The 15802-nt window shown below is 41.8% G+C and overlaps 2 protein-coding genes across 3 annotated transcripts in view; both read left to right on the forward strand.

Moving 5' to 3' along the window:
* The window catches only part of LOC124001614 (gastrula zinc finger protein 5-1-like), a 532153-nt gene that overhangs the window by 396704 nt on the left and 119647 nt on the right, over nucleotides 1–15802 (forward strand). The window lies entirely within an intron of this gene.
* On the forward strand, nucleotides 9847–15103 carry LOC124001666 (zinc finger protein 583-like). Its single transcript, XM_046308661.1, has 3 exons — nucleotides 9847–10495; nucleotides 10871–11001; nucleotides 11827–15103. Exons 1-3 carry the CDS (start codon nucleotides 10237–10239, stop codon nucleotides 12964–12966), a joined length of 1530 nt encoding a protein of 509 aa, XP_046164617.1. The 5' UTR covers nucleotides 9847–10236; the 3' UTR covers nucleotides 12967–15103.

Below are 15802 nucleotides of genomic sequence, written 5' to 3' on the forward strand. Positions count from 1 at the left end.
TCTCTCACTCTCTCGCTCTCTCTTCTCTCTATCGTTCCGTTCCTGCTCCCAGCTGTTCCTATTCCCCTAATCATCATTTAGCCTTCCCACACCTGTTCCCGATCCTTTTCCCTGATTAGAGTCCCTATTTCTCTCCTTGTTATTCGTTTCTGCCCCGTCGGTTCCTTGTCTAGAATTCACCGTGCTGTGTTTGTGTATCGCCCTGTTGTGTCGTGTTTTCCTCAGATGCTGCGTGGTGAGCAGGTGTCTGAGTCTGTTTGGTTCAAGTGCCTTCCCGAGGCAACCTGCTGTTCACCTGCTGTTCAAGATCGAGTCTCCAGTTTGTCCTCGTCATTTCGAGTGAAAGTTGTGTTTTTTTGATTGTATTTACTTTACTGGATTAAAGACTCTGTTTTCGCCAAGTCGCTTTTGGGTCCTCTTTCACCAGCATGACACGAATACCTTAGATAGGCAGGGCAGGATAGATATAGGTCTGTAACAGTTTGGGTGTCTCCCCCTCTGAAGAGGGGGATGACTGCAGCAGCTTTCCAATCCTTGGGGATCTCAGACGATATGAAAGAGAGGTTGAACAGGCTGGTAAATAGGGGTTGCGACAATGGCGGCGGATAGTTTCAGAAATAGAGGGCCCAGATTGTCAAGCCCAGCTGATTTGTACGGGTCCAGGTTTTGCAGCTCTTTCAGAACATCTGCTATCTGGATTTGGGTAAAGGAGAACCTGGAGAGGCTTGGGCGAGTAGTTGCGGGGGGGTGGCGGAGCTGTTGGCCGAGGTTGGAGTAGCCAGGAGGAAGGCATGGCCAGCCGTTGAGAAATGCTTGTTGAAGTTTTCGATAATCATGGATTTATCGGTGGTGACCGTGTTACCTAGCCTCATTGCAGTGGGCAGCTGGGAGGAGGTGCTCTTGTTCTCCATGGACTTCACAGTGTCCCAGAACTTTTTGGAGTTAGAGCTACAGGTTGCAAATTTCTGCCGGAAGAAGCTGGCCTTTGCTTTCCTGACTGACTGCGTGTATTAGTTCCAGACTTCCCTGAACAGTTGCATATAGCGGGGACTATTCGATGCTATTGCAGTCCGCCACAGGATGTTTTTGTGCTGGTCGAGGGCAGTCAGGTCTGGAGTGAATCAAGGGCTATATCTGTTCTTAGTTCTGCATTTTTTGAACGGAGCATGCTTATCTAAAATGGTGAGGAAGTTACTTTTAAAGAATGACCAGGCATCCTCAACTGACGGGATGAGGTCAATGTCCTTCCAGGATACCCGGGCCAGGTCGATTAGAAAGGCCTGCTCACAGAAGTGTTTTAGGGAGCGTTTGACAGTGATGAGGGGTGGTCGTTTGACTGCGGATCCGTAGCGGATACAGGCAATGAGGCAGTGATCGCTGAGATCCTGGTTGAAGACAGCGGAGGTGTATTTGGAGGGCCAGTTGGTCAGGATGACGTCTATGAGGGTGCCCTTGTGTACAGATTTAGGGTTGTACCTGGTGGGTTCCTTGATGATTTGTGTGAGATTGAGGGCATCTAGCTTAGATTGTAGGACTGCCGGGGTGTTAAGCATGTCCCAGTTTAGGTCACTTAACAGAACAAACTCTGAAGCTAGATGGGGGCAATCAATTCACAAATGGTGTCCAGGGCACAGCTGGGAGCTGAGGGGGGTCGGTAGCAGGCGGCAACAGTGAGAGACTTATTTCTGGAGAGGGTAATTTTTAAAATTAGTAGTTCGAACTGTTTGGGTATGGACCTGGAAAGTATGACATTACTTTGCAGGATATCTCTGCAGTAGACTGCAACTCCTCCCCCTTTGGCAGTTATATCTTGACGGAAAATGTTATAGTTGGGTATGGAAATCTCAGAATTTTTGGTGGCCTTCCTGAGCCAGGATTCAGACACGGCAAGGACATCAGGGTTAGCAGAGTGTGCTAAAGCAGTGAGTAAAACAAACTTAGGGAGGAGGCTTCTGATGTTGACATGCATGAAACCAAGGCTTTTTCGATCACAGAAGTCAACAAATGAGGGTGCCTGGGGACATGCAGGGCCTGGGTTTACCTCCACATCACGCGCGGAACAGAGGAGGAGTAGTATGAGGGTGCGGCTAAAGGCTATCAAAACTGGTCGCCTAGAGCGTTGGGGACAAAGAATAAAAGGAGCAGATTTCTGGGCATGGTAAAATATATTCGGGGCATAATGCGCAGACAGGGGTATGGTGGGGTGCGGGTACAGCGGAGGTAAGCCCAGGCACTGGGTGATGATAAGAGAGGTTGTATCTCTGGACATGCTGGTTGTGATGGGTGAGGTCACCGCATGTGTGGGAGGTGGGACAAAGGAGGTATCAGGGGTATGAAGAGTGGAACTAGGGGCTCCATTGTAAACTAAAACAATGATAACTAACCTGAACAACAGTCTACAAGGCATATTGACATTTCAGAGAGACATACAGCGAGGCATACAGTAATCACAGGTGTTGATTGGGAGAGCTAGCTAAACCAGCAGGTGAGACAACAACAGCTAATCAGCTAGCACAACAACAGCAGGTAAAATGGCGTTGACTAGGCAGAGAGGGTCGGATTAACTACACACAGAGCCTGAGTGTGGCTGGGGCCGACAGATAAAACATAAACAAACAGAATGGAGTACTGTGATTAATGGACAGTCCAGCAGGCATCAGCTATGTAGCCAAGTGATCACAGTGTCCAGGGGGCTGCGGTGGATGGGACAGGGAAGCTAGACTGGCGGGTACTATCCAGGCTACTTTAGAAAAAAAAGCAGATCCACACTACATTGGGTGAGGCGGCTTGCAGGAGAGTATTTAGATGTTGAGGTTTAGAAAAAAAATGTAAAAGATATGCGAAGAAAAATATGTTAAAAACAAATATATACAAGGGACACGACACGACAAGACGTCTGACTGCTACGCCATCTTGGAATGGGTCACAAGGTTAAGATCTGTATGAAAGATACTTATAATTCACAGCAGACAGTATCTGCTGTAAAAACAGTTCTCATTGTGTAGAGACCAGTGTCTGGCCCCCCAACTCCATACTGGAGCCATATCCACCTGGTACCCCAGTACAGAAACATTAACCCATGTTCTGGAATGCCGTATCACCCAAATACATTGTAAATCTCTAGAGTCCCATCCTCGGTAGAACACACACAAATGAGTGTTCTAACAACCCCTTACTCTGTTGCATTAAACAACCATTTGATGCAATAACAGCATTATAACATAATCTTGTAATTTCCACCATATTATGCAGGTACTTTCCTGAAACGAATGACACAAACAACTGGATTTGTTATCCCTTTCATGTCCTGCCTCCAGTCCACTTACCGATATCTGAACAAGAGAGCCTCATCGAAATTGCAACAAGAGGTTCTGTTGAAAATGTTATTTAATCAGAAGCCACTGCCAGATTTCTGGATTGGGCTGTGGTCAGAGTATCCTGCCTTGGCAAATCGTGCTTTTTAAGATACTGATGCCCTTTGTAACCATGTACCTATGTGAGAGTTCTCAGCACTCACTAGCATGAAAACTAAATACAGGCACAGACTGTGTGTGGAAAATGATTTAAGACTGAGACTCTCCAATACAACCCAACATTGCAGAGTTTTGTGCGTCCTTTCAAGCACACCCTTCTCATTAACCTGTGGTGAGTTGTTCACAATTTTTGATGAACTAATAAGGTTTTATATGTAAAATGGCTATTGTATAGTGTGTGTGTGGCAGGCTTACAATGATGGCAAAAAACAACATTTGAGAGTGCGATGACCCTGGTACTAGAGGGGGTACAGCTGGAGGTTGAATGTTTGAAGGGGTGCGGAACTATAAAAAGTTTGGGAACCACTGCTCTACCGGATGCTCGGTAAGAACAAGGTGAATGCTTCTCCTTTCAGGGTTTTTATTCATTTTCTTCATCACCACCACACATTTAGCACACACACACACACTTTGGTTATTTACAATGGATCTTGGAATAACTGTTACTCTGAATGACTAGTGTATATAGCCTATTTATATTGCACATTTATAACGCTTTAACTAATACCGTTTACATGTTGTGCACACTCTTGCCTAAAAGAACCACAACAGTTCAACTGCTGTCCATTCCTAATTGTAACCATGATGACCACTTTTAGTCTGTGCTTGTGTGGTAATGTGTTGTTGTGGCCAAGAGCCAATAAAACATCTGCCTTGTTCTTGCCGGACAGCCTGTAGTGAGTCAGATCCTTAATCAGCATTAAGTACTAGCGGATGAGGGCATTCACAGCCAACCGCTCAGATTTTTTTATTTTCCAGACCATTTTCTTTTCATGGTCCTTCGTATTGCCTGATACTGACCTGGCTACAGTGAAGATGTTCCAGTATCCAAAAGAGTGTTATCAATGTGCGAAGGAAGAAGACACATGTTTATCTGAGGAGTTTTTATTGTGGACATTAACCCGAATACCTGAATGTCGTGTGTACATCGAAATGTAAGTTGTATGGGTTCTTATTGGGGGGGTTTGACGTGCTGTGTAATAATAATTACCACTAATTACTTAAAGTTATTTTGATAAGCTTGCAGACATATTTTCTACTATACTACCAAACTGTAATGTAAGTGTGTTGCGAATGCTGCTATGCATATTGTCTATATATACACTGAACAAAAATATAAAACACAACATGCAACAATTTCAAAGATTTTAATGGGTTCCAGTTCATATAAGGAAAAGAGTAAATTTAAATACATTCATTAGGCCATAAATGTATGGATTTCACATGACTGGGAATAAAGATATGCATCCGTTGGTCACAGATACCTTACACAAAAAGGTAGGGGCATGGATTAGAAAACCAGTCAATTCCCAGTTAATGCCGGGAAGAGCACACTCATCCAGCGTGCCAATGGACATTGAAGGTGACCGTTTGCCCACTGAAGTCTGTTATGACGCCAAACTGCAGTCGGGTCAAGACCCTGGTGAGGACGACGGGCACACAGATGAGCTTCCCTGAGACAGTTACTGCAAAAATGATTTGGTTGTGTGAAACCACAGTTTCATCAGATGTCCGTGTTTTTGGTCTCAGACAATCCCGCAGGTGAAGAAGCCAGATGTTGAGGTCCTGGTCTGGCGGGGTTACACGAGGTCTGCGGTTGTGAGGCCAGTTGGACATACTGCAAGATTCTCTAAATCTATGTTGGAGGTGGCTTATGGTAGAGAAATTAACATTAAATTATCTGGTAACAGCTCTGGTGGACATTCCTGTAGTCAGCATGTCAATTGCATGCTCCCTCAAAACTTGAGACATCTGTGGCATTGTGTTGTGTGAAAAAAACTGCACATTTTAGAGTGGTGTTTTATTGTCCCCAGAACTGTGTAATGATCATACTTTTTAATCAGCTTCTTGATATGCCACACCTGTCAGGTGGATGGATTATCTTGGCAATGGAGAAATGCTCACTAACAGGGATGTAAACAAATTTCTGTACAAAATTTGAGAGAAATAAGCTTTTTGTGCGCATGGAAGATTTTGGTGATCTTATTTCAGCTCATGAAACATGGGACCAACACTTTACATGTTGCTTTTATGTTTCTGTTCAGTGTAAGTGTCTGCTACTGCATTGGTTGCACAGGGGGTTATGCACAAGTGCACTGTTATTGCTTGTGTTGGTAAATAGAGTGTCATATGAGCATGCTACCGTGACGCGTCTCAATGTAGCCACTTACTGTAGCTGTTGTGCACTGTAGTTTACGACTCTGTGGCGCCAGGCAGATCAGATCTTTAACCTAGCAGATTCAGATGACAGCTTCACCAGGCTGGAGAAAATGCCAGAAATCTTTCTCTTGTCTGTCTTAGTAATTGGTTTCTCCCTCTAGTGTTTATTATTTAGGTTAATGTTAAACTGCTATGTTTATAGCCCTGTTTATAGTTGTTATAATAGTGTAATGCTATGGTTATTCATTCATGTGTATATATCCTATTTATATTGCATATTTATAACGCTTTAACTACTGTTCACAAGTTGTGCATATTCTTGTCTTGTAAAACCACAACAGTTCAACTGCTATTCACATCCGTTCCTAATTGTAACCATGAAGATCACTTCCTAATGCTTTAAAAGGCTGGTCATTGCTCACATCATCATCCCAGGCACCATGGAGCCACTCTGATTTACATACCGCCCAAGCAACCTCTTGGCATCCGACCTACAGAGGGTAGTGCGTACGGCCTAGTACATCACTGCCACCCAGGACCTTTATACCAAGCGATGTCAGAGGAAAGCCCTGCTGAACAGTTAATCAAATGGCTACCCTGACTATTTTTATTGCAGCACGAGTATTTCGGGTATGAGCCCTTCTTCAGTAACGATGTCATTACCTAAATGTTTGGCCTATTTATATACTACTACAAAAACATACAACAAAAAATAACTTTCTTCATTCAGGCCTGCTGGGGCAAGAGTGCCCAAGTGGACTATCCAATATGTCTCTCTTTGGAGAAGTAATTTAGCACCATCTCCTCTCCTACGTGCCGTTAAGTTTATATACCGGAGTGCTGTCCTATTTCTGTTCATTGGAGGATCGAGCACTTTGTTTATCTTTCCATATCCTGACTATTTGCATTGACACCTTTTTATTTGCACTCAGTCACTGACTCTCTTGCACCAGCTCTATGTACACTCACTGGACTCTACCCACACACTGACACATACTACACTGACATTAACTACACTGACACATACTACACTGACACATACTACACTGACATTAACTACACTGACATTAACTACACTGACATTAACTACACTGACACATACTACACTGACATTAACTACACTGACATTAACTACACTGACATTAACTACACTGACACATACTACACTGACATTAACTACACTGACACATACTACACTGACATTAACTACACTGACACATACTACACTGACATTAACTACACTGACACATACTACACTGACATTAACTACACTGACATTAACTACACTGACACATACTACACTGACAGATACTACACTGACATTAACTACACTGACACATACTACACTGACATTAACTACACTGACACATACTACACTGACATTAACTACACTGACACATACTACACTGACATTAACTACACTGACATTAACTACACTGACATTAACTACACTGACATTAACTACACTGACATTAACTACACTGACATTAACTACACTGACACATACTACACTGACATTAACTACACTGACATTAACTACACTGACATTAACTACACTGACATTAACTACACTGACATTAACTACACTGACACATACTACACTGACATTAACTACACTGACACATACTACACTGACATTAACTACACTGACACATACTACACTGACATTAACTACACTGACACATACTACACTGACATTAACTACACTGACACATACTACACTGACATTAACTACACTGACATTAACTACACTGACATTAACTACACTGACATTAACTACACTGACACATACTACACTGACATTAACTACACTGACACATACTACACTGACATTAACTACACTGACATTAACTACACTGACACATACTACACTGACATTAACTACACTGACACACTACACTGACACATACTACACTGACATTAACTACACTGACACATACTACACTGACATTAACTACACTGACACATACTACATTGACATTAACTACACTGACACATACTACACTGACACCTACTACACTGACATTAACTACACTGACACTCCAACACAAAATAACACTTTTACACTCTTCACATACGCTGCTGCTACTCTGTTTATTATCTATCCTTATCCATCTAGCCTAGTCCCTTTCACCCCTACCTACATATTACCTCAACTACCTCATATCCTTGCACATTGACTCAGTAGCGGTACTCCTTGTATATAGTCTCGCTGTTGTTTTATTGTGTTGCCATTTCCTTTTTTCTAAATGTTCTCCATTTTTATCCCATTGTTCCCATTGTTGGGAAAGGGCTCGTAAAGTAAGCATTTCACAGTCTACACCTGTTGTATTCGACACGTGACAAATACAATGCTATTTGATATATGTAAAGGGTTATTTATTCTACATGGACCTGGTACTACATTTGAAAGCTATCAAAACACTTAGTTTAGAATATCTTGTTACTCATTTTGTATTTATTCCAAATACTTTTTATATTATTATCTCTGCAATGTTGGGAAGGTCCTGAAAGTAATCATTTCACAAACATCTTTTTATTAAATGTTTTGATCTACATACATTTAGCAATTCCCCTTAAAATAAAAAATATTTTGCATTGTTGTCAGCAGAATCAATCAACCAAATGTATTTTTAAAGCCCTTTTTACATCAACAGATGTCATAAAGTGCTATACAGATTGACAGATGCATTTGGAATATTGGATTAACAGATTTTAGTGTTGAAAATTCCTGGGTAGAATGTTGCATTTAGGAATTGTATATCAACTTTAAAAGTCTGTTTAAATATTGTGTTTGTACTGTGTAGGCTATATGATGTTCACAAATGGCTATATTTTCAGATTTCATGCCTATTAATGCAGTTTAACAAGTTCATGCATATTTTTAGTTGAGATGTGTTGTGTGTGATTTTCATATGGTGTATTTAACACTTATGTTTAATAATCACAAAATGGGACTTTTCATTCTAAGACTAAATTGAGACTCTTTAGTATACATCATCTGATCTCACTCTATTCTGCATACACCCAACAACCATTATACACTTACTAAATGTACCTACACATATCCACACATTAACAAACACCTACTGTACACATAAATAGTCAGGTTTGTCTGAATACTTTTGACTTATCATATTTACCCACGACATCATATTTATGTCCACCATGATAGTTTAACAACAATGAAGTCTGTAACAGTATAGGACTCAAAACTAGTGGGGATGGGTAAACACTCCATGGTGAAAGTGTGGTTATTATCTGTGTGTACGTACCTGAGGGAGTGTATGTCTGTGTAATCTGTATCACCTGTCTCTTCCAGGAGGACGAGGTGCTGCTGGTGAAGGAGGAGGGGAGTGAGGAGGGTCTGGGGAACCCTGAGGTGGACCATGGTCATGGAGGACAACCAGATTACACCTCCTCCTGAACCCACAGAGGAACCAGCTGAGCATCACAGGGCCACACACTGAGGTGAGTCCACTATGAACTCAAAATAAAATATAATTTGTCACATGCTTCATAAACAGTAGGTGCAGACTAATAGAGAAACAACTCTGAGCAGGAGTGCCTTTAGATAATAATAAATAAGACTATGCAGACAGATGGGGAACCTGATCCTAGATCAGCACTTCTACGCTGAGATACTTTGTGGATATGGGCCCAGGGCGTGATTAAGTGTGTCTTAAGTCTGTACATACCTTTGAATGATCAAACCATTAAAGAGTGTCAAGTAATCAAATCAACTAACACATTTGCAAATATCAAATCAATTAACATGTTTGCATAGTACTCACAGCAATCCCTCATTGCCCAATCAGAAGATGCTCCATAGCAGGGTGCTCATATCAGATTTCTTGATCCAACATCCTCTCACTTTGTATCTCTTACAGTCAGTAGACATGGAGGATGGGAAGCCTGATCTGCTGCTAGTCAAAGAGGAGATAATAGAAGACTGACCAGAGAGCATTGATCTGCTGAGTGGACAAAAGATGGGGGAACAAGGTCAGGTAGAAATAGACTACATTCAGTAATATATCTTCGATGGGAGTAGTGATGCAATATATTTTTTTATTACTGTTCTTCATTCATAAAATGAAATCAATACAACTTTAGTACTAGTGGTTGCGGGCATTTATAGCCGAACGCTCAGACGAGTTCCAGCTAGTCATTTTTTTCTGTTCTGAGCTTTAAAGATACTGATCATGAATAGGAGATTTAATGTGTAATGTAAAACATTTCCGTAATTCAAAGAACAGCACGCACATCCTTTTAATTTAGCCACACCCTTTGAGCTATGACGCCAACCAATAACATCCTTTCTCTTCAGTGTAAACGGAAGTAAACCATGACCAATAACTATTTCCACGTTAGCGTTTTTCTTGTTGTTATTTAGACGTTTATTAACACAATGGAATTCAAAATATGACTAATTTATCTGCACAGCATCACATACTTACCCCATGTAGTATTTAATTTGCGTTGGAGACAGGACTTGGTTGATAGATAGTATATAGGTGACGCTAGCTAGCTGCTAAGGTTAGCTATGGCTAACTGTATGGTTTTCCACACTCAAATAGCCTCCATCATGGAGGTGCTAGCGAATGCAGCCGTGGCAGAGATCTGTAAACTCGTAGACGACGACTATGCAGTGTTTCGTTTGGAAATAACTCAAAGCCAGAAAGAAAACAGGGCATTGCGGAGGAAATTACAGCTACAAGAACTGAAGGTGGCACGGGAGCGCGTCCTCGCCAGTCGTCCCAGTAGTGTCAAGATCCTCGACCGATACAGAGGAATGTCAAGAGGTACATTTCGCAGAAGGCCGATGCTGCGGGGCTTGTCACTCCGTTCCCTACTACACATGTGTTCAGATGTGTTACACATAATTTAGTTTTGGTCAGTTTCTGGAAAGTATGCAATAATTCCCCCAGTCCCCTGATTACTATCTAACTTGCGCAAAGACATAATATCATATTCTAACCAGATTCTTGATTTACTGTTTTCCCCATTATTTACTCAATTAAAAATATTTGATGCATGGAACATAATACATATATCAATAAATAGTAGGCCTATATCAAGAACGTATGAGAAGTGTTACATTACATCCACTATATAGTGTTGAGCATTGACAGTAAGTAACCTAACCACCTCTTTTTCTCCCAATCACTCTCTCTCAGGTGAAGGAAGTCTCACTGGAGGCCACAGGAGCTTTGTGAAGCCAGCGAGACACAATACATGGAGAGATGACCAACCAATCAATGTTGATGAGGGGAGTAGAACCTCAGCCCAGAACGTTATTGTGATAGAGGTTAGTGAAATAATGTTGAATTGAAAATGAGTCAATTAAATGTGGCCCGTTTATTTCAGGAAGGCTCCCCTCGGCTATTCACTTGCTTACATGTACATCCTCATGTATCTGCCATAAGCAGGCGCGTGCACAGATAGGGCTCTAAACTCGTAGACGACTATGCAGTGTTTCGTTTGGAAATAACTCAAAGCCAGAAAGAAAACAGGGCTGCCCTTCCATTGACCGCAAGTTGTTGTCGAGCTCGCCACCCCCCTCCCCACGCCCTGTTGGTTGCGCTTGTTGATCTGCCCTGTACAGAGCTTGCGCACGCCCGGTTGCGTCTATTTCCCAGTCTTTCCTGTACGGAGATTGCTATTAAATATCAACAGTGCTGCCACAGCAGCATAACATTTTATTAACACTTGATCACACATGATTTAGCCTACATCATCGTCAATATTCGTCAATATTTGGTTGGCTGATACGAGCAGCAGAGAGAGGCAGAAATACAGAGGTTAATCACAATCAGTAAAATAAATCGAGCTAGCTAACTAGCAGATTTGCATCAATCATCAACACCAATAATCAGCGGATAGCCCAACCTCTTTTCCCGATGCCAGTCATCTCTTTAGGAGTTACTGTAACTAGCTTGCTTACAATTTGTGATGATTCAGTTGTTGCAGAAATAAATAGGCTTATGTTCATTATTTATTTATTTATTTTTGCTACAGAGGCATTTTGGGTGGTCTGTGCACGGCCCTGTCCATAGGAGCTTATGAGACTTCCCTATGACATTTTTATCTAATTCAACTCATGTAACGATAATAGCCTCTCCTATTGTGTCAGTCTGCAGATACAGAGGCTGCAGGTCCTGGAGTCAAGCAGGAGAGGTCTGAAGGAGAGGAGGATCCACAACACAGCAGCGACATCCAGACTGGAGCGCCCCATGTAGTTACAGAGCAGCCCAGGGACATCAGTAGGACGCCGAACGCTGTCCTCAAGTCTGAGACAGAGACTTTAATGATGCTGAGGAGACTGGGCTGTCCTCCTACTACCCGCTCAGAGTATTTACTTTACGGTAACCGGAGCCATAGGACGGTTCTGTCCCATCGGGATTCAGGTGAAGCGTTACAGACTGGCAATGATCCGACCTGTTCATACGCTACAGAGACAGAGATGATACCTGGTGACGTGCCTGTGGGCTTAGATACTAATCCAATAAGAGGGGACTGGAACCAGTACAGTAGTAGTGTATACTCTGAAGGGTTCCTAGATAAGAAAGGGGATGGTCTGGTTGTAGATGAGGTGACTGTGAAAGAGGAGGGTGACGATCCTCTGACATGGAATGCAGACCAGACTCACTTAGGAGAAGGACAGTCGCAGGGCAACACTAGTGACTTCTTAGACTACAGGGAAAGTTTAGAGCCAAATCCAAATATCGCAACCCACTCCCCTTTACACGCGCTCAGGGACCGCGACCCAGTGTCCACGTCGATGGCACCTTCCGATTCACACGGCCGCATCCTTTTCGATCAAGTATTGAACTCAAACGACAAGGCTAGAGTCCAGGCTGGGGAAGGGGGAGCAACATCAGGCGGTACTAAAGAGAAACGGTTCTTCTGCATGTTCTGTAACAAAGGCTTCAACTGCCCCCAGAAGGTGGAGATCCACCAGAGGGTCCACGTAGGGGTGAAACCCTTCAGCTGTAGCCAGTGTCAAATGCGCTTCTCCCAGGCTTGGAACCTGAAGATCCACCAGAGGGTCCACACAGGGGAGAAACCCTACAGCTGTAGCCAGTGTCACATGAGCTTTGCCCAGACTTGCAACCTGAAGAGGCACCAGAGGGTCCACACAGGGGAGAAACCCTACAGCTGCCCCCAGTGTGAGAAGAGGTTCTCCCACCAGCACCAGCTGAAGATGCACCTAAAGGTCCACACGGGAGAGAGGGCCCAGTATTACCCCCAGACTAGCGGTCACGAGTCATGACCTCAGTTTAATCCCACGTGACTCACGGTAACTTGGCTACTCCAAAACTGTGCTCTGTAAATGAATGGCGCTGATGGGCGTTATAAGCCTGCCAAACTTGCTAACGGCCTTCAATTCGCTAATAACCTGATACTCAGCGCTCTAGTTAAAATGATAAAGTGTTGTATTCTGAAAATGCAGGTGTACTGACAATGACATTCAATTTCAAGTTCCACATTTTTATATTTAAATAGACTCGCTGCTATTATCCGAAACATCTCATCCATCCTCCAAACCACACTCTCTCTCTCTGGACTCTGAGTGAATGGGAGAGGAGAGTGAAATGCAAATCAAATTGCAATTGCGGAAAAATGACAGTTTTAAAAGCAAATAGGCCCACTGTTGTGACTGTTTGAGAGATGAGGGTCTCAGCTTTCCGTAGGTATTACATTTATTTCTCAACTCTCAATATGAACTGCTGGATCACTGTTTTTTAACCAAACTATCTGGTAGGCTATGGCTTTGAAATATAGCTTATACGGAATGGTGCGCCTGAAGCGCACATCTGCCATTTGCAGTGATTGAGTAAGCCTATAGACATCATTGGGTATGCTGCAAAGTTTAAGACATTACATTAACTGTTAGATTAATGTTAGATTAGCTTGGTGACCCAAGCTATAGGCTTCTGAGTGCCGAACCTACCAAGTTGATTTATGCGCTATAGAAGGTTTTAATTATATGCCTAGGCTTTTCTCAGTTTATTTTTAATTTTTACAGTTTATAATGTTAAATATTATCCATTAAATTGGGAGCCACTGCCAGTAATACCCACATTAATTTATAACTGTCACTTTAGTGTTAGTTTCTTTCAATTTGTAGCCTACGTTTCACATCCTTCCATTGCCATTCTATTTACCTTTCTTTCCTCTGTCACGTCCTTGTAAATGGTTCCAGAGAGTCACTAGCATTAGTGGCTCATATTAGGCTTACGTTCTGCAATCATTTGGATCATGTAGACTATTTTAAATCATTATGGAACTGAGACCACACTTAGCAGTTTAAACCTGGAGCCTGGTTCATGATTACTGGACCAGTCATTAGCCTACAATTCCATGATTAGTGAGGGATAATGTATTTATAGGAATATTCTTGAACCCCTATTGTACAATTTTCTCACCTTCCAATATCTCATTAATTGAACTTGAATATGGCAACTTTCAGGATCAATATTTTGCGTGTAAAGGCTCTCCAAACCTGTTTTTTTGTGATTCATAAATACTTTCCTTACCCTAAATAATCTACAAGATCAGAGTATTTTTTAAATCTAACAATTGGTGCTGAAACGGAGGCGAATATGCATATATTTTAGATTGTTTTCTTTCATTGATCCCTAATATTCTGAACCCGTTCTGTCGATATATTCTAGTGAGTATGTTGACAAAGTTCTAACTAAAAAGGTACCGCATATTTAAAGGGATTGCTTAAAATACATGTACTGAAAACCCTGTTGAATGGAAACTCCACAAGAAAATCTGTTGGACAGCAAGTGGGAGGGTTTTCAGCGGTTGAAAGAAATGTTTTTAGAGCAGGCAAGGTAACTGCACCTGCAGAGCACGTTACGCGACTGAATAAGGTAACTCTGAATACCAAATACGGACATCAACAGCATCATTGCGTTTCGGTACATCAGAAGTACATTAATTTCCAATGGAATGCTGCGTTTGCCTTGCAGTTTCGGTGCGTTCTGTGTGGTACAAACCACTGTATGCATCAAATTGTATGCTAGACTTCACAGAAATAGTAGGAAAAGGTGGATGTTGAATTTTTGATGCACACATCCACTAAACATGTTGGATTACATATTGAAAAATGTTTTGACTGCAGAATGTATTACGCAGCATTGATGTAATTAGCTGTCTGTCTGATTTGAGGCTTCAGAAGTGCATAGGAAAGTCGGACATTTCCAAGTCTGAATCTGCCCCTTTGAGTTTCCACTTCATCAGATGGTGAATTAGCCCAAGTACATTTGTTATATATTTTATCAATAAGATGTTCCTACTGTTGGTGAGTGCATCTGTCATTTCAACTGAACATTGTGGTTACATTAATGAAGAATGAAATCAAATAAATCGTATTCATAATGAATGAATGATGAGTATCAGTAGCTTTTCATTTTTCCAACACACCTATTATAGCGCTCGTATTTCATTAATAACCTCTTGAATCAAGGGGGCACTATTTTCATTTTTGGAAAAATAACTTCCCCAAAGTAAACAGGCTATTTTGTCAGGACAAGATACTAGAATATGCATATAATTGACAGCTTAGGGTAGAAAACACTCTAACGTTTCCAAAACTGTAAAAATATTGTCTGTGAGTATAACAGAACTGATATTACAGGCGAAAGCCTGAGAAAAATTCAATCAGGAAGTGACTCTTATTTAGAAACCTCTGCGTCCCTATTGAGTAGTGAAAGGGATATCAACCAGATTCCTTTTTCTATGGCTTCCCTAATATATCTAGTGTCACAATACATAGTTTCAGGCTTTTATTTTGAAAAATGAGCCTGAACGTCAACATTGCGTCAGTGGTCAGCTGAAGTCTCTCAGTGTTTTGTGTGTAAAGGACAAATGTTTCTCTCTCTCCTACTAAGAAGCCACCAGTCCCGGTTGATATATTATCGAATAGATATTTGAAAAACACCTTGAGAATTGATTATAAACAAAGTTTGCCATGTTTCTGTCGATACTATGGAGCTAATTTGGAATATTTTTCGGCATTGTCGTGACCGCAATTTCTGGTCCATTTCTCAGCCAAAGGTGAAGAACAAACGGAGGTATTTCGCCTACAAAAATAA

The sequence above is a fragment of the Oncorhynchus gorbuscha genome, linkage group LG17 (assembly GCF_021184085.1).
Source record: "Oncorhynchus gorbuscha isolate QuinsamMale2020 ecotype Even-year linkage group LG17, OgorEven_v1.0, whole genome shotgun sequence".
Taxonomy (NCBI): Eukaryota; Metazoa; Chordata; class Actinopteri; order Salmoniformes; family Salmonidae; genus Oncorhynchus; species Oncorhynchus gorbuscha.

Excerpts from the sequence above, each read along its gene's own strand:
- LOC124001666 (XM_046308661.1), top strand. The coding sequence starts at position 10,237 with ATGGCTAACTGTATGGTTTTCCACACTCAAATAGCCTCCATCATGGAG. Across the intron at positions 10,496-10,870 it reads ATACAGAGGAATGTCAAGAG|GTGAAGGAAGTCTCACTGGA; the intron begins GTACATTTCGCA and ends ACTCTCTCTCAG. Across the intron at positions 11,002-11,826 it reads AGAACGTTATTGTGATAGAG|TCTGCAGATACAGAGGCTGC; the intron begins GTTAGTGAAATA and ends CTATTGTGTCAG.